This window comes from Pteropus medius, unplaced genomic scaffold (assembly GCF_902729225.1).
Source record: "Pteropus medius unplaced genomic scaffold, Ma_sr-lr_union100, whole genome shotgun sequence".
Taxonomy (NCBI): Eukaryota; Metazoa; Chordata; class Mammalia; order Chiroptera; family Pteropodidae; genus Pteropus; species Pteropus medius.
In genome coordinates this window covers 3,702,219-3,725,401 of record NW_024347790.1, presented here as the reverse complement: position 1 = coordinate 3,725,401, position 23,183 = coordinate 3,702,219, and the positions used below count along the sequence as shown (strand labels likewise).

General features: G+C 37.9%; 1 protein-coding gene across 3 annotated transcripts in view; it reads left to right on the top strand.

The window, feature by feature from the left end:
* Positions 1-1,741: 1,741 nt before the first annotated feature.
* CUBN (cubilin) overlaps positions 1,742-23,183 on the top strand; it is a 233,315-nt gene continuing 211,873 nt past the window's right edge. The window contains exons 1-10 of one of the 3 annotated variants that reach the window (XM_039877480.1): positions 1,742-1,862; positions 5,597-5,726; positions 6,659-6,751; positions 7,243-7,281; positions 9,576-9,677; positions 10,342-10,445; positions 17,158-17,284; positions 18,254-18,416; positions 20,724-20,855; positions 21,737-21,832. In XM_039877480.1, coding sequence (XP_039733414.1) covers positions 5,604-5,726; positions 6,659-6,751; positions 7,243-7,281; positions 9,576-9,677; positions 10,342-10,445; positions 17,158-17,284; positions 18,254-18,416; positions 20,724-20,855; positions 21,737-21,832 — 979 coding nt within the window. In that variant the 5' untranslated portion in view covers positions 1,742-1,862; positions 5,597-5,603. Of the gene's footprint in view, positions 1,863-4,774; positions 5,209-5,596; positions 5,727-6,658; positions 6,752-7,242; positions 7,282-9,575; positions 9,678-10,341; positions 10,446-14,027; positions 16,918-17,157; positions 17,285-18,253; positions 18,417-20,723; positions 20,856-21,736; positions 21,833-23,183 lie in introns of those variants that run through there. The other 2 variants (XM_039877479.1, XM_039877481.1) reach the window with 2 other exon arrangements.

The following is a 23,183-nucleotide window of genomic DNA, read 5'->3' as shown; positions in this document are numbered from 1 at the left end:
GGTGCCTTCACCCGCTGAGAGAGGATCTCTGTAAAATGCAGTTTTGGATTCAATATGCATGAGGCTGAATCTGAGATTTTTTGCATTTCTGAAAAGTTCCTGGGTGATGCCTGTCCTGGGTACATGGACCACACTCTGAGTAGTAGGCTGTAGTTTAGGTCATCTCTGGATCTTCCTACGCCCATCATCGATGACTAAACCACCTGCAAAGTGAGGTCGTGAGGCAGCAAGCGGTGGTGCATGTTCCTCAGATAATCTGCGCATCCAAATCCTAACTCGCTATATTTTCTCCAAAATCTCCTTTCTCTGATTATTCTCTTTTACTCAATTATTGACACCCCTGTCCTTCTAATTTCTCAAGCAAGAAACTCGAGCATCAACTCCTCCCTGTCTCAACTGCCCAAATATTTTTTTGGTAGATCTTGTATCCTAAATATCCCTCTCACTGTCTTCTGCTCTTTCTGCCCACTGTTTTAGATCATATCTCTTTAACTACACTCCAACCTCTTCACTAACTCTGGGTCTGAGAGTTGGACCTGCAGGGATGCTTGTAAAATTCAAACATGACTATGTTAATATCCTGCTTAAAATGCTCTCATAATTCTCTATTATTTAAAAATAAAATCTAAGCCTATTAAAATGGCATTTCAAGGTCCTTCTTGACCTGACTTCTTCTGCATTTAAAAAATTTAATCTCCCACAAATACATACTGCTCTAGCCATGCTGACTGAGCTCCTTTCTAACTGGAAAGCTCTGGATGTGCCATTTTCTCTCTTTGAAACTCTGGATCCCACTGCTTTTCCTGGAGAACTCCAAGTCATTCTGTAAGTTTCAACTGGTCTCCTGGGAAGCCTGCGTTGCCATTCCCAGGCAGAGTTAATTCTGTTCTCTATTGTTTTTTCTTTCTTTTTGGTCCTTATCAGTGTTCTGATTACAGTGATCCTTTCTTAAGCAGCAATTCTCCTCATGTGAAATTCTAGTATATTGGTATTTACTTCCATGCATGTTTTTGAGGACTACAGAATTTTCATTTGTGAATTTTCAGTCATTTATGAAGTTCATTCGTGCCTTGCATTGGAGATTATTAAAAATAGTGAGGACTCAGGATTCAGAATAGAAAAAGGAGGTGAAGCTGGTGGCGCAGAAAGAGCAAAGGTTGTACAAAGAAGTCTTGGAAAAGTTAAAGGAAGAAGAAAGAAGATAATTCTAATTCTTGTAATTGCATTCTGGTGGTTTTGTAAGGAGGGAAGGAGGAAGAGGAGGGAGCTGAGACTTTTGTAAGAAGAGATGTGGAGCTAGGAGGAAGAAGAGGCAGGAAGGTGAGATCATGGGTCAGGATTGGGAGGAGTCAGTAGGTCATGGATTACTGGTTAGCAATACACTGAACATACAGATGGAGAAAAAGATAACGTGGACCATCTGCAGCAAAGCAAAACATATTTGTATGTACTTTGTTGAAGATGTGAAAGAGAGTAAAGGCTGGTAAGTAGAAATCAAGAATACAGCAGATCTCATTACAAACTTAAGATGTGTAAATGTCATTAATATTAGTGTTCTGAATTAACTTTATTTTAATAAATGCGACAAAAAAAGTATAAAAAGACTTTCTTAGGTGTACTGTCGTACTCCATCCCCTCTCCTAGTACCCAGCAGCTGCAGATCTAACGCTCCCTGTCCTGTTTCTTCAGCTCCACCTCAAGGGAGAAATCGTTCTGTTTGAGTTGACTGCTCTTGAAGACTCTTGGATTTAGATCTAATATTACTTTCCACCCACCCATGTGGAGTTCTTCCTTGCTTCCTGGAGCCACCTTGCCTGGATCTCAGATATCCGTTTACCTTTGCCTCATATTCCTAGCTGCAGGTCAGCTGTTGTCTTCATCACTCACAGTCCCTAATGCATGTCTCTGTTCTGGAATCTTTTTCTATAAGAGAGGAGATTAGATGTCTCTGATTTTTCTTGTACCTGAGATTTTAAAGTCAACTGTGAGTTCTATCATTTCTTGCTTTAAGGAACACAAACCCAAGTGGTGGAAGAGGATGGAGACGTATTATATTTATATACATGCTAATAATAGTTTATATTTAGTAGACACTTGCTATGTGCCAGAGACCAAATGTGCTAAACATTTTATATACCCTCAGTGCTGTTATTATTATATTTCTGCTGATGAAGAAACAGGGTCACACGGTCAGGACATAATGGAGCTGATTGCGAAGCGTCAGAGCACATTTTTTAATCCTTCAATCCTGTAGTCTTCCCTAGACGTGATTTTGGAGGGAGAAATCTGCAATGTATTCCACTTTGTATTCGTGTCATTTTGTATCATGTCTAATACATAAAGGTCACATACAGAGTATCTGTGGAATGCATTCTGGATTAGGAAGGAAATAGGAGCTTTGCTAGTCAACGAAAGACAGGTTTTTAGGTCTATAGAATGTTGACCTTGGGGGAGGGGAGAAGAGATTATTTACCTTCTAAGTCTGAGACCATGGATTCTAAAACTATTTTAATTTGTCTGCTGCAGAAATTCCGAATAAGATAGGTAAACAGAATGAGTAATAATGCTGCCAAAAGAGCAATTGATTTTTATATTGCTTCCACCAAGTCGTCATATGCAGATGGTCTGACTTACCTATGGATGTCAGCTAGAGTTGATTAGGCGAGCTGGATGTAAAATTCCCTAACTCCAAAAGTCAATCAGACCTTGAAAGAATTTATCTTTCTTTTCTTTCTTACATGAGGGACAGTTAGGAATCGTATGCCTAGATTGGGAGCAGAGAAATGATCTTTTCTTGTTTTAATAATAAACACATTAGTAAAACAGGAAAATAGTGTAAAAAAAGGAAGTTCTTGTTGAGATCATGCTGGAGATCTTTTTTATTGCACTAAAATATTTGCTGGGTACAGTGATCGTTAGGAAAATAGAATCCTGAAAAGAGTTCTGTTCAGAGCTTAGAGAGTTAGAATTGCCCTGTGTTGGGAGATTGTATCCCATCCTACTTTATCCTATTCTAAAGTTGACAAATAGTTCAGTGTCAAGTTTTCCCCCTTCATCTCTCTCTATTCTAAGTTGTTAAGCTTTTAAATAGTCCTTGAACTAATGTAAATGTAAAGAAATGTATTTAACTTGAAATATATTTATTATTATTATGCTATTTCTTAAACAAGCAACAAAAAAGCGAAAAACTCGTCACTTGACCTCCAGTATAACTTCACGTAACCAGCAACTTGCCAGCTATTTTTGCTATTTTTGTTGTTGTGGCTGAAGAGAACATGTGTAAAACAGTGTTACATTTCTCTATAATATCACATTGCATCACCTTATTTGAGGGGTTAATTTTATATAGATACTGCCTAAAATTTTAAATAGCACGTCAAAGTTTTTCACAGACTATTTTCCTGTTTTTAAAACCAATGAATTGACGTATAAAAGCATCCTCTTATTTTTTAAGACAGTTTCTATAGCAACTCATTTCCATCCCATTTTCTTAGCTCTAGTTTTAGTTTTTCAAAAATAATTAAATGTACATAAAAATTTCCACTTTTAACCATTTTTAAAGTTTAGTGGCATTACATACATTCACATTGTCATGCAACCGTCATAACTATCCATCTCTAGAACTTGTTTTCATCTTTTCAAAGTAAAATTCTGTACCCATTAAACAATAACTCCCCATTCTCCCTTCCCCCAGCTATCAAAACCACCATTCTATTTTCTGTCTCTAAGACTTTGACTACTTTAATTTCTTCATATGAGCAGAATCATAGAGTCTTTGTTCTTTTGTGTCTGGTTTATTTCACTTAGCATAATGTCTACATGGTTTGTCCATGTTGTAGCATGTGTCAAAATTTCCTTCCTTTTTAAGGACGAACAATACTCATTGTACGTATGCAACACATTTTGCTTATCCATTTATATCTATCGATGGACATTTGTGTTGCTTCCAACTTTCAGCTATTGCGAATAATGCTGCTGTGAACGTGGTTGTACGACTATCTCTTTGAGTCCCCATTTTTGACTTTTTTGGGTATATACCCAGCATTGGAATTGCTGGACTATATGATAATTCTGTGTTTAATTTTTTGAAGAGCCAGCATCCTATTTTATAGTAACTGCGCCATTTTACATTCTCGTCAAGTACACAAGGATTCCAATTTCTTTATGTCCAAACCAACAACTTGTTCTTTCTGGTTTTTGTTTGCTGCTTCGATAGAGGCCCTCCTAATAAGTTTGAAGTGGTATCTCATTGCGGTTTTGATTTGTGTTTCCCTAATGATTATGCTGTTCAGTGTCTTTTCATCAGCTTTTTGGACATTTGTATATCTTAATTGGACAAAAGTTTGTTTTTTTCTTTTGCCAATTTAATTGGTTTTTTTGTTGTTCAGTTACAGGAGTTCTCTATGTATTCTGGATATTAATCTCTTACCATATATGATTTGCAAATATTTTTTCCATTCTGTGGGTTGCCTTTACACTCTGTTGATAGCATCTTTTCATACGCAAAGTAGTCCAATTTACCTTTTTTTTTTTCTTTTTTTGCCTGTGCTTTTGGTATCATATCCGAGAAGCCACTGGGAAATACGGTGTCATAAAGCTCTCCCCCTATGTTTCCTTCTGAGAGTGTTAATAGTTTTAGCTCTTATATTTAGCTATCTGATTCATTTTGAGTTAATTTTTATGCATGGTGTAGAGTAAGGGTCCAACCTCATTCTTTTGCATGTGGCTATCCAGTCTTCCCAGTACCATCTTTTGAAAGGTGTTTACTTCTTAAGCAAGGATTGTTTTAGTGGGTATTTCCAAAGCAGTTTGTTACCATCTCAAAGGTCAAACAGATAATGGTTAAGTTGTACATTACTTAAAGGTAGATTTTGACCTCTCACAAGTTGAAGAGTATCGAAGATCTAAGATCATTTACATCTCTCAGGAAGAAAAAATAACTTAGCCTTCTAAGGAAAGAAAGAAAGAACAAAAAACTTGCAGGCATTCCACAGGTCAAAGTACATTTGCCTGGTTTACTTTCTCCAAACTCTTACACTCGGCTGGTCGAAGTGGTGGCCTCTCAACTGACAGCCCAGGAGGGCTGGTGGGGAAGATGTCTTCACTTTTTCTTTGGAGTCTGGTTATTTTATTGCCATTTGCTGAATCAGATGGTGAAGCTGGAAGACTGGAGCTGCAGAGACAAAAAAGAAATAGTGACCCCCAGCAGTAAGTAGACAGTGGACTAGTTCCACTGACGGGCTCTGGTAGCTCCTTGTCCATTTTTAGAAATAGCCAGATAAGCAAAGGTGCAGTGTTTTTTGAGGGAAATAATGATGTTAAAAACAAATAGGGAAGAACATTTGGACTGACATGTGGAATTATCTTCTTATACACAAATTATTCATTTATCATTTTGCAATAAGGCAAGTATGCAATTACTATCTCTAGGAAGTTTGCAGAGAAAGAAATGGCAGGTGAATAGGGAGAATTTGGTTGAGCTGGCACAAGGTGGAGGTGTATGAAATCTATAGTTATTCGGTGAGAAACTTCGTTCTTTGGATTTAAAAATCATGTGTGCTAATTACTGATGCATTCTCTGGTTTAAATTATATAGACCGCGAATGGCTACAGAGAGAGGAAATTTAGTGTTTCTTACTGGGTCTGCTCAAAACATTGAATTTAGAACTGGATCCCTAGGAAAAATTAAATTAAATGATGAAGACGTTGGTGAATGTTTACATCAGGTAATGCATTGACAATATATTGAAGTAATTTTGTATATCCATATATGGTTGCTTAATTGAACAAGTCTATTTAAGTCTGTACCTTGAATCTTTAGCCCAAGAAACATAATTAGAGATATCACAAGCCCTTGTAAAGAACAATGCTCTAGGGTTAATGATGGGTAGAGGGAGTACCGCTCGTAGGAGGTGGTTCATTGTGCAGGCTTATGTGCTTTAGTTAGAAGGTACAGAGAGTAGTACTGGGACTCTTCCACAGGGCGATCAGGAAAGGAGGGGGGCCAGAGAAAGGAATAGATGTGACCAGTTCATTTTTGCTACAGAACAGAATTGTTCAATTATTCTCCTGCCTTGCTGAGTGTTTTCAGTGCTCATTATCTGCTGGCTCGTGCTGGTATATAAGCCATAGCATGGAAGCTGTCTTTATTTAGGGCTTACTATGTGGGTTGTTCACGGCGCTCAGCACTTTGCATGTGTTATCTCATCTAACCCTCACTGCTACCACATGAGGTTGGCTCAATTACCCTCCTGTGTGCAAGGGAAGTGAAAGAACCCTGCAGCACTTCTGGAATCTGCCCAAGGACACACAAAGAGTGGCTGAGCCAAGATTTAAAACTCGAACAGTCTGATTCCCAGCCAAGCCTTTAACAAGCACTCAAAACTGTTATTATAGGGAAAAAATTCAAATGGAAAGTACCTTGGTAAATTGTCACTGAAAAAGGTAAATGGAATTATTTATACCATGGCTTTTTTAGTCCGATGTTTATTATATATGGCACTGTTTTGGTTTTTATAATAATAGGCAAGATCTTAGTGCTTAAAATAGAAAAAGACTCACATTTTAAAATTTTATGATGACATAATTTTTTCACTAACATTCTCCTTCTCTTTCTTTTTCTCCTCCTCTTCCTTCTTCTTCTTCTTTTTAAAATTAGATCCAGAAGAACAAAGATGATATTACAGATTTAAAAAGCACAATTAGTCTGCCTCAAAATATTTCTAGTCAAATCCATCAGCTCCATTCCAAGGTAAGTCTGGCATCCACAGTATTAGAGCAAACGAGTTCTCCTTAATTCAGCTCCTTGAGTAATCATTTTGTAGGAGATAGACCAACTTTGCACCCTCTGTAGAAATTTAGCGCTGTCAGTATGGACCTTTTGGCTAAATGACACAGCTCTAATAGAGGACGTGGAGGTGGCGATGGGCAGGAGACTGGAAACGCAGTGGCAAGAACTTGCTCATGTTCTGATAACAGCCTTCTTATTGGTGAACTGGGTGAATCCTTATCATTTATAAAAATCCCCAGAATCAATGAATGCATTGGGTTGTACTTTTAAAAAATGCTTAAAAAAAAAAATCTTGAAGGAGAGGAATGAGGAGGGGTGCAGCAATAAAAGAAGGAACAAACAGATAAAATGAGTCCCCAGCAGAGGGTATTAGGGAAGCCTGCAAGGGGATAACATATATGAAATGCCTTTGAACCAGCTAATTTGTTATGCTTTTTCCTCCCCATTTCTAGTTTGTGGATCTTGAGAGACAATTTCAGAGCTTACAGCAGGTAAGTCTCATAACTACTGAATAGCCAACATCTTTCACTGATAGCACATGAGAATTTTTGGTGGAGCTGGTATTCTTATTTTAAGGTGGATGGCCGATCAATATCAAGGACTTTGATTTTCCCCGTAGTTTAATTCTCATCACAGTTTATGCGTCCCAGGATGCTGATGAAGAACCTGAGTCTCAGAGTGGGGAAGTGACTGGCCCAAGGTCACTGGGCGTGTGAGTCATGGGACTCCTGACGCCTCTGACTCTGAGTTCAGCAGTCCACGTGTCCTTCCTCTTGTTCTGTCACCCGTTAGTGGTGTTATGGCGGGCTTAAGCGTGCTGTGCCTGGTCAGCTTGTCACCACCCAGCTTGCTGACTCTGGCATCGAGGACTTTGAAAGGCCACATATTATCTCTAACATTAAATTCAGAAGTCCGAGTTATCACAAAATATTTCAAATTTTTTAAAAAGTACATTTGCTGGTAATTAAATTTAAACAGTTTCTTAGAGCATATCTTTTATAATTTTACTCCATGATTGTAAACTAGTCCTTATAATTTTAGACTTCTTACCTTTTTTGTAGATAGCTGGCATTTTTAAGACTTTCCTGGAAGCCATAACCTTTATCCAGAGAAATGCACAGAATGTCCCTATACCTACAGTTTTGAACACGAGATAGGGAATTCCAGGTTAAGAATCTCTGCCCTAATATTCTTGATCTGTTTTGATTATGCTTCAAGCATTGTTTTCTACTTTTGGTGTTTTAAATTTGGCAAACTGGTTTATGTGTTCCTTTTCCTGACTTTGATAATTCATTGCTCTCTTTGTCCTGGCTTTTTAAGGGTGTCTTTGAGTCAATGAAAATGAGCAAGGCGTCTATCCACCTGTGGGGCAAGACACAGCACTGGAGTTTTCATGCCTCTAGAATGCTTCGTTATCCCTACCAAATGCCAGGAACTAGGGGCTGTGGTCAAAATCAGATCAGACTGTCCTCCCTCCCACCATCTCCCAGGGAGAATTTTTAATGATATTTGTGCTAAGTGCCTTGATGCCTTTGGATAGGGCAAGTGCTCTCTGGGCATTACAGTCTCCACTGTTTTTTATTGTCTTCCTCCTGACTAGCTTACTGGTTCCATTTCCTGTTGACCCCCTCACCCCCCACCCAGAGGCTTTTGTGTTTTTAATCCCCAGATAGAGTTGCTTTTGTACACCAGAAAAACTTTTAATGAGATCGTGGTTAACTTTCTTCAGAGTGTCCTTTGATGAACAAGGCTAACTATGGTATTGGCACAAAGATAGACAAATAGAATAATCGGAGAAAACAGAGTCCAGAAGAGACCCCCACATGTACGGTTCCCTGACTTATGACAAAGGTGGAGAGAGAATGGGCTTTGTGATAAATGGTGCTGAGACAGTTGGCTATCCTCTGGTTCTCAGGTTCATCTGTAAAATGAAGGGAACAGACCTGATTTTCTTTGTGAGTTGCTGAATGTTAAAAAAAAGTGAATAACTGGCTCTTATTTTAATTTTTAAAACAGACAATTAGATTATGATCATGTGAAATTAATAGAATAGCTTTCCTTGCCCAATCACTTGTCCTCTCTAAAGAAGTTTTCTCTGCTCCCAAAGGCATTACAAATCTTACAAAATAGGAACTGGTAGCTGACATATAGTAAGATTCTCCAGGTTGTATAGACAAAGGCAAGTCTGTCTGTGAATCTGGTCTGAAAGCAGTCATGTGAATATGGGAGTGGAGGGCGTATCTAAGCTGGTCCCATTTCAGACAAAGAGACTTGGATGAAAAGAGTTCAGTCATCTTAACCCATGGAGGAGGGGTGACAGCAAAAGATGATCAGATTTCAAATGCTTATCTGTAGGTACCAAAGACGAGAAAAGCAGCAAAAGAACTGGAATTTCCGTTTTATTTTCTTAGTATAATAGGAGTGTCCGTTATTGTTCCTATACCTGAAATCTTTACTCTTGTCAACCAATATATTATTCTCTGGTGAGTGATGCTTTTCCAAAGAATAGAGCGAGAATCTTCTCATGCTTCATCCCATCCATGGTTAAACTCATGTAAATAGTGAAGGAATATGAATAGAACTGATAGTATGAAACACTTTATTTTTTTACAAGAGAGTGGATTTGAAGAAGAATTTTAAGTAAATGATTTAAACTCTAGAGGAAGACCCTGAGTTGACTGGGAGTAAAATGCAGTGTTTCATACACACCTGAGCTGAAACACATCTTTCATTGCTGTGTGCCTCAAGCACGATTGTCTTGCCAACTGTCCTGTATTTGTTTCAGACATTGGACAAGAAGGTTTGCAGCAGCAATCCCTGCCAAAATGGTGGAACCTGCCTCAATCTTTATGACTCCTTTTTTTGTGTCTGTCCCTCACAGTGGAAGGTGAGTCACTTGGTTTTTGGTTAAAAATGATGGTGAGTCAGCATCTGTGGTTTCCTTGGAACCATTCAGACATTTTTAATTTTCCAGCCAAAGTTTCTAGGATTATGTGGTCTTCCAAATCAGAATGGATTATACCACATATGCCAAAACCCGAACAATGACAGGCATGATTATATAACCCACTAAATGCTAAGCAATCTTAAGGAAGGGTTCACGTCATTGGATAACTATATGGAAGAGCATGCCTGATATTTCGGTTAGCGTTAATTTAGATTGTTCACCACTGGAAGTACTAAATGGATCTTGACATAGCCATGTAAATTTTCTTGCTCTTTTCTATTCATGGAGAAGATGTTCTGGACATTGCATTAACAAAAACTTGTCGAATGTTCTCAGGCACAGCACCATAGCGAAATGAGAATTCGTAGGCTTCTCCTTGTGTAACTGGTGTTTCCTCACGAAGAGCTTTTCGGCTGTATTAGGCAGTCTGAGTTCCAGAGGAAGGATAACTGGAGATTGACGTTAGTGTTAGTATTGTTATCTTTGCCTTGACCGAGGACTTCGTTACTGTCCGTGTGTGAATTCTTAAACATCTCATATGAACATTGGCCCCCGATGCCTCTGTGACCTGTGGCACCTGACTTTGTCCTTCATGTGAACACAGGGTCCTCTGTGCTCAGTTGATGTTAACGAATGTGAGATTTACACAGGAACACCCTTCGGCTGCCAGAATAGAGCCACGTGTATAAATACAGCGGGGAATTACAGGTAACTTTTTCTTTTTCTCTCTTTTTTTTTTTAAACAACAAGCATTTATTTTTCATACTCATGGGTCTGTGGATTGGCTATGGTGGCTCTGCTTCTGTTCAGGTTGGGTCTGCATGTCTCATTCTTGGGCTGTGGCTGGAGGATCAGCAGAAAAGTTCTTCCCATGGCCAAAGTCAGGAGCGCCAGAGGGTTGAACGAAAACATGTAAAGTCTCTGAAAGCTTTAATTCAAAATTGATGGTCACTTTTGCCTATCTTTAAATGTATATTTTTAAAAAATATATTTTAAATATATTATATATCTATATACATATATATGTGTGTGTGTATATGTCACGTGTGTGTGTATGATGTGTGTGTGTGTGTATTGTGTGTGTGTGTGTGTGTGTGTGTGGGTATGTTTTTGAAGGACTAAAATGTCCTACAGTTAAGAGTATCCAAGATTAACTATCTGTATTAGCAGCAAAATTAGATATTCTGTGGGGAAAAATGTGACTCTACTTTCAAGTATACATAGCTATTTACTTAGATTAAGAAAAGCTTGTGCATCCTCCACTCTCACCCCACAAAAAATCCTTTCTGTAGAGGCCCTGGGGAACTGGATAAGGCCATTGGCTGGCATAGAGCATAAGGGTGGCCTGGTGCAAGACGAGTCTGAAGGGTTCCTAAGAGTCAGAGCACTGAAGCCGCCGCTTTAAACAGAAGAGAATGTGGACGAACAGGGGTTCTATGGAAAACAACCTCACAGGGTGATCTGATCATAAATTCCCAAGTGGGCAGTCTCACCCCAGGCATGTGACTTCTTTAGTGCAGGGCTTGTCTTTGCTTTAAGCAAGCCCCATCCATTGTTGCCTGTGCATCTAGGTTAACACACCTTTGAAATAGCCACCATTCACACCCCTCCTAATACTGACCACCCTATAGGAGCACATAATCTTCACTCTCCTGTGATCTGATCTCTGCCTTGCTTTCTTCCGCCTTCGGGTAATCTTCCTTGCTTTTCCTCCTCAATTTCAAGGGCTTAAAAGAAACTGTAAACTACTATTTTCAAGACCATTTTTCTTGGTCCGTTGACATCTCTCTTCCAGGCATAGCCTCTTTGGTCCAAATAAATTATTATAAAAATTCTTTAGAGGTTTGGTCATTCTTCTGTTGACAGGGGCCCCTCACCACCGTAGTGAGCCACTGCTGTACTCATTTAACACATGAGTGAGCTAACCGACTTAACAAGGATATCTCCATTCAGGTGCTCAGTAAAATGTTGACCATAAAAAGATCAGAAATTAAACTGAGGATTTTTTTTTTCCAGATATTTAAGTTGCACTGCCTTCAGTTAGGTACAAGGTCCCGTACCAACCACAGTCATCACGCAGCCCCGTCTTCTGTGACTGTCTCTGCAGGGTGGCTTGTCTACAGCATTCTCCTGCTCAGCTCAGGCGCCTCCCTCTCCAGGAAAACTGCCCTCCCCTCACTAAGCATTGTCAGGCATCATGACACATCCAGGTTCCCATCAGACTCTAGAAATACTGGTCATTAAAGTTATGCTGCTCAACACATTATCTTTTTAAATAATCAAGTCTAAAATTTTATGGCAGGTCGATGTCAAACTTACTTCTGTATAGTTTCTTAAAATCACTTTCTAAAAAATCTCCGGACATTGTCTTTCCCCATATTTCAGTTGGTCTCTTGTAGTCTGTGATTATTAAAAGATAAAGAAATTGGTTTTATTATGGTGTGAACAGCCTTCCAGCACTCTGGGGCGTAATCTCGTGGAGTTAAGGGCCGTTACTTGTTCTCTTACTGCTGTCTCTGTCATCTCATCCTTCCATTTCCTGTAACAATATTCATTCTGTTCTTTCCAGCAATAATAAGTACAGTAATTTTGTTTTCTATTTTCTTGTCATCCGTTAACACACTGTTTCCTCAAAAAGCAGTCACTATCCTTCTCTTTTTCATTTAATTGTTCTTTTGATCTAATCTTAAAACATTTTTGCTCATTCTAAGTTGTAAGCTTAACTCATTGAAACTTCTGGTAAATATATCCATGAGTTCATCATTGTGCAAAACCAAAATTAACCATCTCTAACTTAAATTAAGTATTATGTTATTAAAGAGCCTTTGCTCTCAGGACTTTGTTTCTCACTTAAATGACCCCTCCACCCCATTCCTGCTTTTATAAACATTCACGCTTGGGCTAGGTCTAGAATGTGTACCTCATCTTTCATTCTCTTGAAAGCATTATCTCTGATTTCTGTTTATGAACATTTATCATGGAGAATTGTTGCTTGGAGATGTTGGTAGCAAATGTCCCAACTCCTAGCGCTAATGCTTTATTGCCTTCCTGATCTCCAGAAATGTCCTGCAAATTAGATCTCACTCTGGTCTTTCTTTATCATCACTGTCTTCCAGGGTCTTGCAAACCAACAGAGTGTCAAAGATGTGCAAGTGGGATGAGAGCCATAGACTGAGGCAAAATCTTTCCCCCCCAGCACATTATATTTTCCCATTAAGCCTCACAATTAAAAAAGAAAAAAAAAAACTTTAACATAACTATTTCATGTCAGGGATGAGAGTTCTTCGTCCAGATACAAATTGGCAGGGTGGAGGGAGAATATTTATTTATTTTCTCTTGGGGGCCTCCTAAACAATGAATTCAGCTTTTAAGAGCAATGCTGAATTCTCTCTTGTACCCACCTATAAAAGAAAGCCTAAAAACTCATTGTGTTGACTCTGGAGATGGTTTTGTTTTCTAATCTCTGTCCTTTATAGATTTGCTGGAGGACATTAGAGAGCAGAGCATTTAATCTGGTTTCTTCCTCTTGATATGGGGATAGTTTAGGAAGCCTCATGAAGTCCACTTTATTATCTACAATGTAAACGTTCTAATTCAGGCTTGTGATAGAGACTTTTGAAGGAAAAAAGTACATAGAAAAATGTGCATGAGTATAAGATTAAATTCTTGTTTCACACAAGTCTGTATACAGTGAAACAGCAATCAGATGCTTTCTTGAGTTCCATTAACTACATGACGTTACATCCTTGTTCATCAGTAGCTTCTCTGAGGCTAGTAACTCCAGGAAACTTCGATAGACATTTGCTAAAGTTAAACTTGAGGAAAAAAACCACAAAAACTTGAGCTCCTGTTGACTAATCTGGAGCTGCAGAAACGGAGCCATAAAGCGGGGCAGAGTTTGCTCTGACTTCGGGGCCTCTTTTTGGTGTCTCTGACCCTGGGAGCCCATTTACTCAGGAAGAAAAAAAGAGTCTTTATTTAAAGGGATAAACAATTCGTACTTATAAAGACCTTTGAAAGATAAGGCACTATGTAAATGCTAATTAATTGGAAGTCCTATTTCATAGAAAAATTTCTGGTTAAAATGATGTTTTAGAGGATTGAAAGTAGAACAAGGAAAACCATTGTGCATTTCCACTGAGGAGATCTTATGGCTGGAGGTCTTGCCCTCAGCTGCTTCATGGATAATATTTTACCACTTTTGGTAAAATAAGGATAATATTTTACCACTTTTCAATGCTGTTTTTGCCTCTTTCTTCTGAAGAATTGGATAATATTTTACCACTTTATGGTAAAATGGATACTATTTTACCATGGATAATATTTTACCACTTTTCAATGCTGTTTTTGCCTCTTTCTTCTGAAGAATTGAGTGTTATTGTTCCCCTGCTTCTTTTGCACTAAGATAGCCCTTGGTGATCCAAACTTGCCATGCATGGATGTTATATGCTTCAGGCTGAGATCTGTACTTCAGGCTGAGATCAAGAAGGCTTTCTGGAGAAAAATATAGAGTTTGTTTCTGTTTCTGTTTCTGTTTCTGTTTTGTTTTTAACCGCCAGGAACATTATGATTAGCATGTTTCATTTTATTTATCTCCATTCTTATCACTGGTGGGTTTTAAATCATGGAGAGCTTAAAGGATGAGGATGATCTGGTTTTAGCTCAGATGGTAGTTAGGTATTAAACTTATTACCTCTTTGAACCATGGACTCTAAAGTAAGTTAAACTATGACTAGGAAAGTGTATTTGATCTCTTCTCAATTGCCAAGTGCACTTGCAGTGATTTTGAAGACTGAAAAGCACAGTTTTGTTCCTCGGGAACCAAATCGGCAATAGATTTTCAAAAGTGACTTCTGCAGGGAAGTATATAATTCATTACTCTTTTTCTTTAAGGGCATATCTAGATACTATAAGAATACATTTTATATACAAACACTGTCATGCTAAAAAAAAAAAGACACATAACAAGGGAAAGTCTTCATCTAGCTTTACCTTTTTCAATGTAGGGATATGATGTGGAAAAACAATGGTGCAGGAGGGAGTAACAGGGACATAGGTTTTAATTCATTTGCAAATTACTAATTCTGCAGCCCTGGGCAATGTGAGCCTTGCCAATAATATGAGATGGATAATACTAGGCTTCAAGGATCATGGAAAGGAAGCCATAGAGTACTTGACTTCTTCCTCCCCACCTCTTTCTTCTTATTCCATTATCTAAACTTAAATGAAGGAAGTGTACTGTGTAGCTGCTTAGAGAAGCGTATAGGTTTAAAATTTACTCATCTCCAAGTGACAATAGCAAAGGAGAAGCAAAAGAGAGATAAACGAGAGGATTTAACTGTAGGTCTATGAACTAGAATCTCCTCTTAAATCTTAAGTTATTTTCCAATAGTAAAGCACTTAGTGATAAGATAAATATAATTTCCTGAGTACTTCCTACAGGAAAATGGCTTTAGATCCCAAGATGAAAATAGTGCTTATAGACTGGCATTATTACTTTACAAGAATCAAAGGCAGAAAGAGTAGTTATATTGTGTGAGGTCAACAGTTGATAGGTATAGTCAGGATTTAAACCTGGATAGTCTTGTCCCATGAGGTTCAGAATACCCAGTTCTCTCATACATGATAGACTCCGAATGTTAGCAATAGTTGGTTTAAAGATTTTTTAAAAATTGGCAATGGCAAGTGGTAAAATATACTTTGAGCAAGGAGCCACCTGGATCAGTTGCTCAAATGTACATATGAAATAGTCTAAAGTTCTATAATCTCCAAGCATCTAATTAAATTCTTTGAAAGAATAGTCTTTGTAAGAATGGGAGAGTGCAGAGGAAAAGGGAAGAGAATATGAGAGGGGGAATTGGGAAAGAAAGAGAGGAGAGGAAGATAAATAGCTTTCAGTAGGGAATGAATAATTGAATTTCTTTTTAAGTTTAATCATCTACTGCTATTAGTCTATGACCTTATCTTGAGAAAGGCAACCTTGGAATGCTCAGAAATGTGATTCTTAATGGAACAGCTTTTACACAATTATATATTCATGTTGCAAATCGCATGGGACATATGTGTACCGAAAAAGTATTCGTTTATCTGAAATTCAAATTTAATTGGATATTCTTTATCTTTATTAGCGAGGCCTGGCAACTCTCCATGTGAATGCCTGAGTGGTACTTACCATATTCTTATTCTTCATCTCTGGCCACATTTATTGATCTCTTCTTTCATAGGACCCACCCAAAGGTACCGCCCCAGCAGTTTTTCCTGGGATCCTCCCTGGGTACACCAAGTTCTCTGCTGAGAGCAGTGATTCTTGGTGCTTCTCAAACATCCAAATTTTCATTTTCCACACTATCAATCACATGTTCATTTTCATCCATGGACATCGGCTGACTTCATTGTGCCTCAATGTGTGTCTTTAAAAGAACTTCTTTACCTTGTAGGATGACTCCCTCTCTAGAACACTCAGAAACTAGTTCACGGTTCATGGTCATGCAGGTCCCCCCTTCCTTGTCACCAACTCTTAGCCCTAATGGCGAGTTTCTCACATGAGGTCCAACGTTGCTAAGTCAGGCAAATAGTGACCTCTGGGCCTGGCTCTCCACAGCATCAACTACGTTTTGATGTGTATAAATAAGATTGGGCTCTGTAACTCCTCTCTACCCCTTCTCGCTTCCTCAAGTGCTATTCTCATACCTTCTGCATCCCCTTTGAAGATGCAGTACAGATATAAAGCTAACGCAGCAATTTTAAGAATTATATAAAGTTTAAAGAAATTTTAAAACAACTTTGCTTATTTGATTATTGTTGAACTGAAATCTTGTAACAAAGCACCTACTGCTAGCTTAGGTCTTATATAATCATTACATTTTGTGAGTTAAAATGTGACTGTGAAAGAAATGTTACTATGTTAACTACATCTCTTATGGATAGAAGTATTGCCCTTTGTAATATAATAATGATTATCATAGATATGGATATCTCATTGCTCAATGTGTTATATAATCACCTTAGAGAACAGTCAGGAATTTATCAGTGGGTCCAGTTGGACAGACAATGAGTGAACTCATTAGTCTCTCCCTTGACCATCTTGAACAAACTCTAAGTTTATAGCTGTCTGACCTTTGAAAGTACTCTTGGATGGCATGATACCAGAAGAATTTACAGTGATCGTCTTGCTCAGATAGTAAGTTGTGCCCTTCTCACACTGTATTTGAGAAGATAACACATTTACTCAGTCCATTTCTTGAAATAAAACAGAGTGATTTTCTTCCGAGACTTCAGCCAGTAAGTCTAGTTTGCTGGTTTATGATTCCACATGAATGCCATTGACCTGAAATTGGAATTTTTTTTTTTTTATTGATGCTAAGAAACAGATACTCACCCTGACACGAGCCCTGATATTGTTCTCTTGTGTAACCAACAGTTGTCACTGCTCGCCCGAGACACATGGCCCCCAGTGCGCCTCCAAATACGACGACTGCGAAGCAGGCTCCCAGGTCCTCTGTGTCCATGGCATCTGCGAGGATCTAGTCCGTGTGCAGGCTGGAGAGGTGGGTCCTTTCCGGAACGTGACTCCTTGGAGGGAGTCAGTGCCATTGGAGTCGCATCCTGTGTGACTGCATACAAGCATAGCTCTGTGAGACTGCAGACAGCATACCACTTCCTGCCCTTAAGCAGGGCACAGGCAAGGAAGGAAATGAGAGTTGTCTGTAAATAAGCAGGAAACTGGACCTAGAAGTTATGATGTCATTATATAAATTACTAGTATTTTTATCATTCCTTCACGAACCTCTCTGAGCCATGGTCTTCTCTTGGCTTTGTGAGTGTTAAAAGTGACAAGACATGAAAACACAAAAGATGTGCTCTTGTCGGCAACATGCTGTTTTAAGGAGTCTGGCTTTTTCTCTGGCTCCTGAGCCCCTGTGACTGCTGCAGTCTTGTGAACCCACTTCCCTGAGTGACCCTGTGCTCTGGGTCCTGAGGCCCTTGACTCCTGGCGCTCAGGGTTGCCCAGCCCCTACAACTTGGCCTTGCATGAGTCCTTTAGGTCTTTATTTTTAGTTCTATTTTTTTTCTACCCACGTGATGGAAAATGGTTCCCCTTCCAATGATGGTGGGGGGTGAGGGGCGGCGGGGAAGGAGAGACTTTCAAAACGGAAACAAACAGAATTGATTTTCCAAAGTCTGTGCCTACATGGGTGTTTTTCCCTCTAAAAACATAGCAGGCTGAGTTGATTGACTTTAATTATATTGACTTACAGTTCTTGATTGTTGTTGCTCTTTCCCTGGCATCTTTGGGGCAAATTATAGGTTTCCTTTACTCTGAAATAAAGATGTTTCTCTTTTGCATGGTCTGGTCTAAATACTTAATCATATGTGAGCAAAAAGAGAAGCCACTCAATTGGCCTTATGGAAATGAACATCAGGGGATAAGCAGTTGGGGGCTTGGTGAGATTTTCAAAGGCTTTTCGTACTCATTTTCTCGGTTGTCTTCATTCCCACTCTTCTCATCCTGCCAGCCCAAGTACAGCTGCATCTGCCATGCTGGGTGGACGTCCCCGCAGAACAGCTCGGCCTGTACGCTGGACATAGATGAGTGCAGCCTCCAGCCTGCACCTTGTTCACCGCTTGTGCAGTGTTTCAACACTCCAGGCTCTTTCTATTGTGGGGCCTGTCCTACAGGTATGTGGGCATGTCCACACCCAGCCAGAAGCACCGTGCTGGGTTCTGCAGGCCAGCCAGCCTGGGTGCCAGAACCTATTTCTTTCCTCTGCTGAGGGAATAAGAAGACCGTTCTTAAGAGACATTCCAATCCAGCGTCATGTCCTGTCTCACTGACTCCCACCCCTGACCATCTTACTGCTATGACAATTCAATAACAGAAATGGGGAGCTTTGTCCCATACTGCTAGAGTCAAACATTGGGGGCAGGGTTAGCCATAGTTCGTGAGGTCAAATATTTTATTTCCATGGCCACCAACTGACCAGACTTGAGATCAAAACACACATGCTCTAATCCTACCTTTCATACCAGCCAGATGTTTGTAATCTTGGACAAATTATTTGCCTCGTAGTGTCTCCACTAGAGTCTAATAGTTCTCACCGGTGTATATCATTCGAAGACCCTGTGACCTTGCTATAAGGAGGGATGTCCCACCCCATCACAGACCCACACAGACCAAATCTCCAGGGGAGGGCACATGTTGAGTTGCTGAAATCATGGACTCTGAACTCAGAGACTGCCTAGATTTGAGTCTAAGCTTCATTTCTTACCATATGAGATTGTCATCATCCATTCATGTGTATTTGTAGAGTGCCTACTATGAGCCAAGAGCTGTGCTGGGTGCACTGGTAAGAATTAATCAGACCTCGGAAAGTTTACAAGGCCTCTTTGCCTTCCCTGGGTGTTCTCAGAAAGTGGAGCACAGAGAGACTATAATCATAGCAGCTGTTTTCTTATGGAAACACCATTAAGACGTTGTGCTAGGCAATTTTAATTCATGCAACTATAACAAAAATAGGAAGTGATAGGAATTAGTATTATTCCCATTTGAAAATATAAGATCTTAAAGCTTAGAGAAGGTAAATGACTTGCCCAGGCTTTTCAGCAGTCAGGATTCAAACCCAGGACTGTCTGGCTCTGAGCTGAGCTACTGAAGACTAACCTTGGATCACCAAGGAGCCCCACCCACTGATTGCTTCATTTAGTGACTTTCGTTTTAGTAAATTCTTCGTGTTATACATTTAGCTCTTATACAACTAGAAGGAAATTGAAAAACATGTAGTAGACTTTTTCTCCTTTAGTTCTCAGGAGCAAGCAAACTTTGCAAATAATCACATTCTTGAAAGTTATTTGCCACTGACCATCTTTAAAAACTAGAAATTAGAAAAAACTTATTTAGATTATAGAAAGAGCCATGTGTTCTTACATTCCTCTTTTTATTGCTAGAGAGAAGAAGAGGAGCAAAAGCTTTTTGTTTTCCTGTTAATTATCATATTTTTTCCTGAATATCAAAGTAATATATGCTGCTTATAAAATTTAAAGAAACTACAAAAATATGAAAAAAAATACCCATAGTTTTATCACTCAAAGGACCACCATTAATATTTGAGAATATTTCCTTCCAGCTTTTTTCTGTAAACTCATTTCTTCAACCACAAATAGGATACTTTTCTTTAGATTTTTAGAAGGGTACTCTACTTACATCAGAGAGAATAAATATTTTAAAGGATTTACAAAGTTTTAAACATTCTTATAATTTTATCATTTGAATTATCAGTAATAAAACTTGTAATAATTGAATAAAACAAATGTTTAAATAAAATGACTGTCTCTTTCTTCATCTTTAATCTCCTTCTCCCAATGAGACTGCTGTTAACCTGTTCTCTCTCTTCTACCTTTTCCTCTGCGGATACAAATACACAGACATATATGCAGGTTTTTAAAAAATTCTTTCCCAATTGGGATCATATTCTGAATATTATTCTGAAATCAATATGTGTGTACATGTTATTAGAACTAGTTTTTAGCATTCAGTTTTATAGATGAGTCGTCATACATTTGGCTCTGCCCCTACTGACCATTGAGATTTTTTTTTCCTCCACTAAGCAATGCTGCAGTGGACATCTGTTCACCTACATCTTTAAACATTGGCAGTTTTATCTTTATAGAATTAGTTTTAAGAAGTGGAATTGTTAGTCAAAAGGTATATATTTTAAGAAATTTAATGAATACTGCTAAATTTCTTTCCAAATAGCTTTTGTTTATTTAACTTCTGACTAACCACACAGAAAAGTACCCCATAGGTCCACCTCTTTGCCAGAATTTGATTCAAAGACTTTAAAACGATTTTTACCAGTCCAGTTGGTAGGATATATCTCATTTTAATCTAGTATTCCTTATAGTTAAGCAGGTTTTTTTATGTTTTTGACTATGCACTTCTTTGTTGACTTGTCTAGAGAGCTAACTTTTCATTTCTTATTTTTCTAGGCTGGCAAGGAAATGGATATGATTGCCAAGATATCGATGAATGTAAGATAAATAATGGCAGTTGTTCTGTGGCCCCGCCTGTTGAGTGTGTGAATACACCTGGATCTTACCACTGCCAGTCCTGTCCACCAGGTGCTGCACTAATTTCCTGATTCCATTACAGGCAAAACATACATTTGAAAACAGGATCTTGTGCTCCATTTTAAATATGACTTCTATATAAGGAGATAAACCTAATAGTGCAGAAAGTTTTACTTAACTTATGGATTCAGGACACTTTATACAGCTATATTATAAGAAATAAATTTTTAAAGTTTTGATAATCAATGGAATGCAACAAGCCTTTACAAACTGTCAAATAGCCTGCCAAGATAATGTAGAATCTGAAAATTTTCTCTGTGGATCATACCTACAGCTCCATTGTTTCCACAAATAATTTATTAATATGATGCACTCATGAGATGTTTTACATATAAAGTTTACTAAATAACAGGCATGATAGTAGACTTATAATCCATGTTAGTTTTCCTTCTCTTTTGGAAAGAAGTCATTACTGCTATTCTCTAATCTAAATTGAGTTACTACCCAAGAAGTTCGGGGAGTTCTAAGTGAGAAACTGAAACCGTATATGTTTTATTAACATAACAACAGTACTTTGGACTTCTACAATAAGATAATCACATCACTGTGATTTAAAAAAAAAAAAAAGTCAACTCTTTTAGCGTCAGCACTTCCTAAGTCTAACAGTAGTTTCATATAGCTTTTTATTTTCGTTTTTTAATTTTGTCATCAAAAACAACCCAGATCATTGTTTCCGAAATCAGATTCCTGATTCTCGTTGTCCTTTTTCTTAATTATGGAATTCTGTTTATGACACTCTGTATGTTTACGTTTTCTGTTTGATGATAGACAATCTCTGGTTGGTCTGGTTCATGATATTTGATTCTCAGATTGAGATTCTTCTTGCATGTTCTTAACATCATTTGTCATGCTCCTGTTCTTGCTGTGACTAGGGTACCAGGGCAATGGAAGAGTGTGCACACTTATAGACATCTGCTCTGTCAATAACGGAGGCTGCCACCCGCACGCATCATGCTCCTCAGCGCTAGGTAATGACTCCTCTCTCCCTCTGGGTTTGGGTAGTTTAAACAACAAATTGATTTTCTAGAAACAAAATTCTCTATCTTCAAAATTCTTATTTTGATATTCAAACCAAAAATTAATTCATGTTATAAAACTGTACATTGGGATTATTTTTTAATGCAATAGACTATGTTCTCTTATGATCTTCTCTAATTTAGCAATTATTTCCCAAGTTAATTAAGCCAGCTAATTAATTCATAATTATATTTCAAAAAACATGAAGGAGAAGACAAGGGAGGACAACTGCACTTCTTTTAAGGACACTTTTATTTCTGTGCCATTGGCCAGGACTGACCTTGGTGGCTAACCCTGGCTTCAAGGGAGACAAATAAATATAGTCTTTATTTCAGGTGCACATACCCCTAATTAAAATAAGAGGAAAGGGAAAAATGTATCTAGGGTGATAACCAACAGTGTCTGCAATGCTGTGTAAAAGAGGCTTCACCTATAATTTAAAAAAATACATATTGCTAAATTTTCTCTCAAAAATGTATCAATTTATATACTCACCAACAGTGTATGAAAATATACATTTACCCCGCTCCATTGACAATAATAGATACTGTTGTTGTTTTTCATTTTAGTCAATTTTATTGGCAAAAATTGCCTTCCCATTATTTTAATTGTAACTAAACCAATATTGTTTTTGATTACTAATAATTAATAATGAACACTTTTCATATATTTACTGGCCATTTTTTTCTATTTGTTCATGTCCTGTGTTCATCTGCTTTCTTACTGATTTGTAAAATTTTATTATGTACTGAGGACATTATTTCATTATCTGTCTTATATTTCTCATGTATTTTTCCTGACATGTTGTTTTTATTTTTAATTTTGTGGTGGTATTTTCTATTTAGAAGTTTAAATTTTTATGTAGTCAAAAAGGTAAATCTTTTAGGATTTCTCCCCTTAGAGTTAGGCCTTCTCTACCAAACTCTTTAAAAATAGTCAAGTATACTTTCTTTTATATTTTCATTTATTTTAAACATTACGATCTTTGACCTTTTTAGAATGTATTTTTATCTATAATATCAAATAGAGATCTAACTTAATATTTTTGTCCAAATGGGTGGCTAGCCCCAACTCCATTTATTGAATAATGTATCGTATCTCTTTCTATTTTGAAATACCACTTTTATTCCTATAAATGTGTCACGTATATGCATATATATGTCATATATGCATATACGTGACATGTTTATATATATACATATATATGACATATATATATATGACATATATATATATATGACATATATATGTGTATATATATATATATATATATATAGAGAGAGAGAGAGAGAGAGAGAGAGA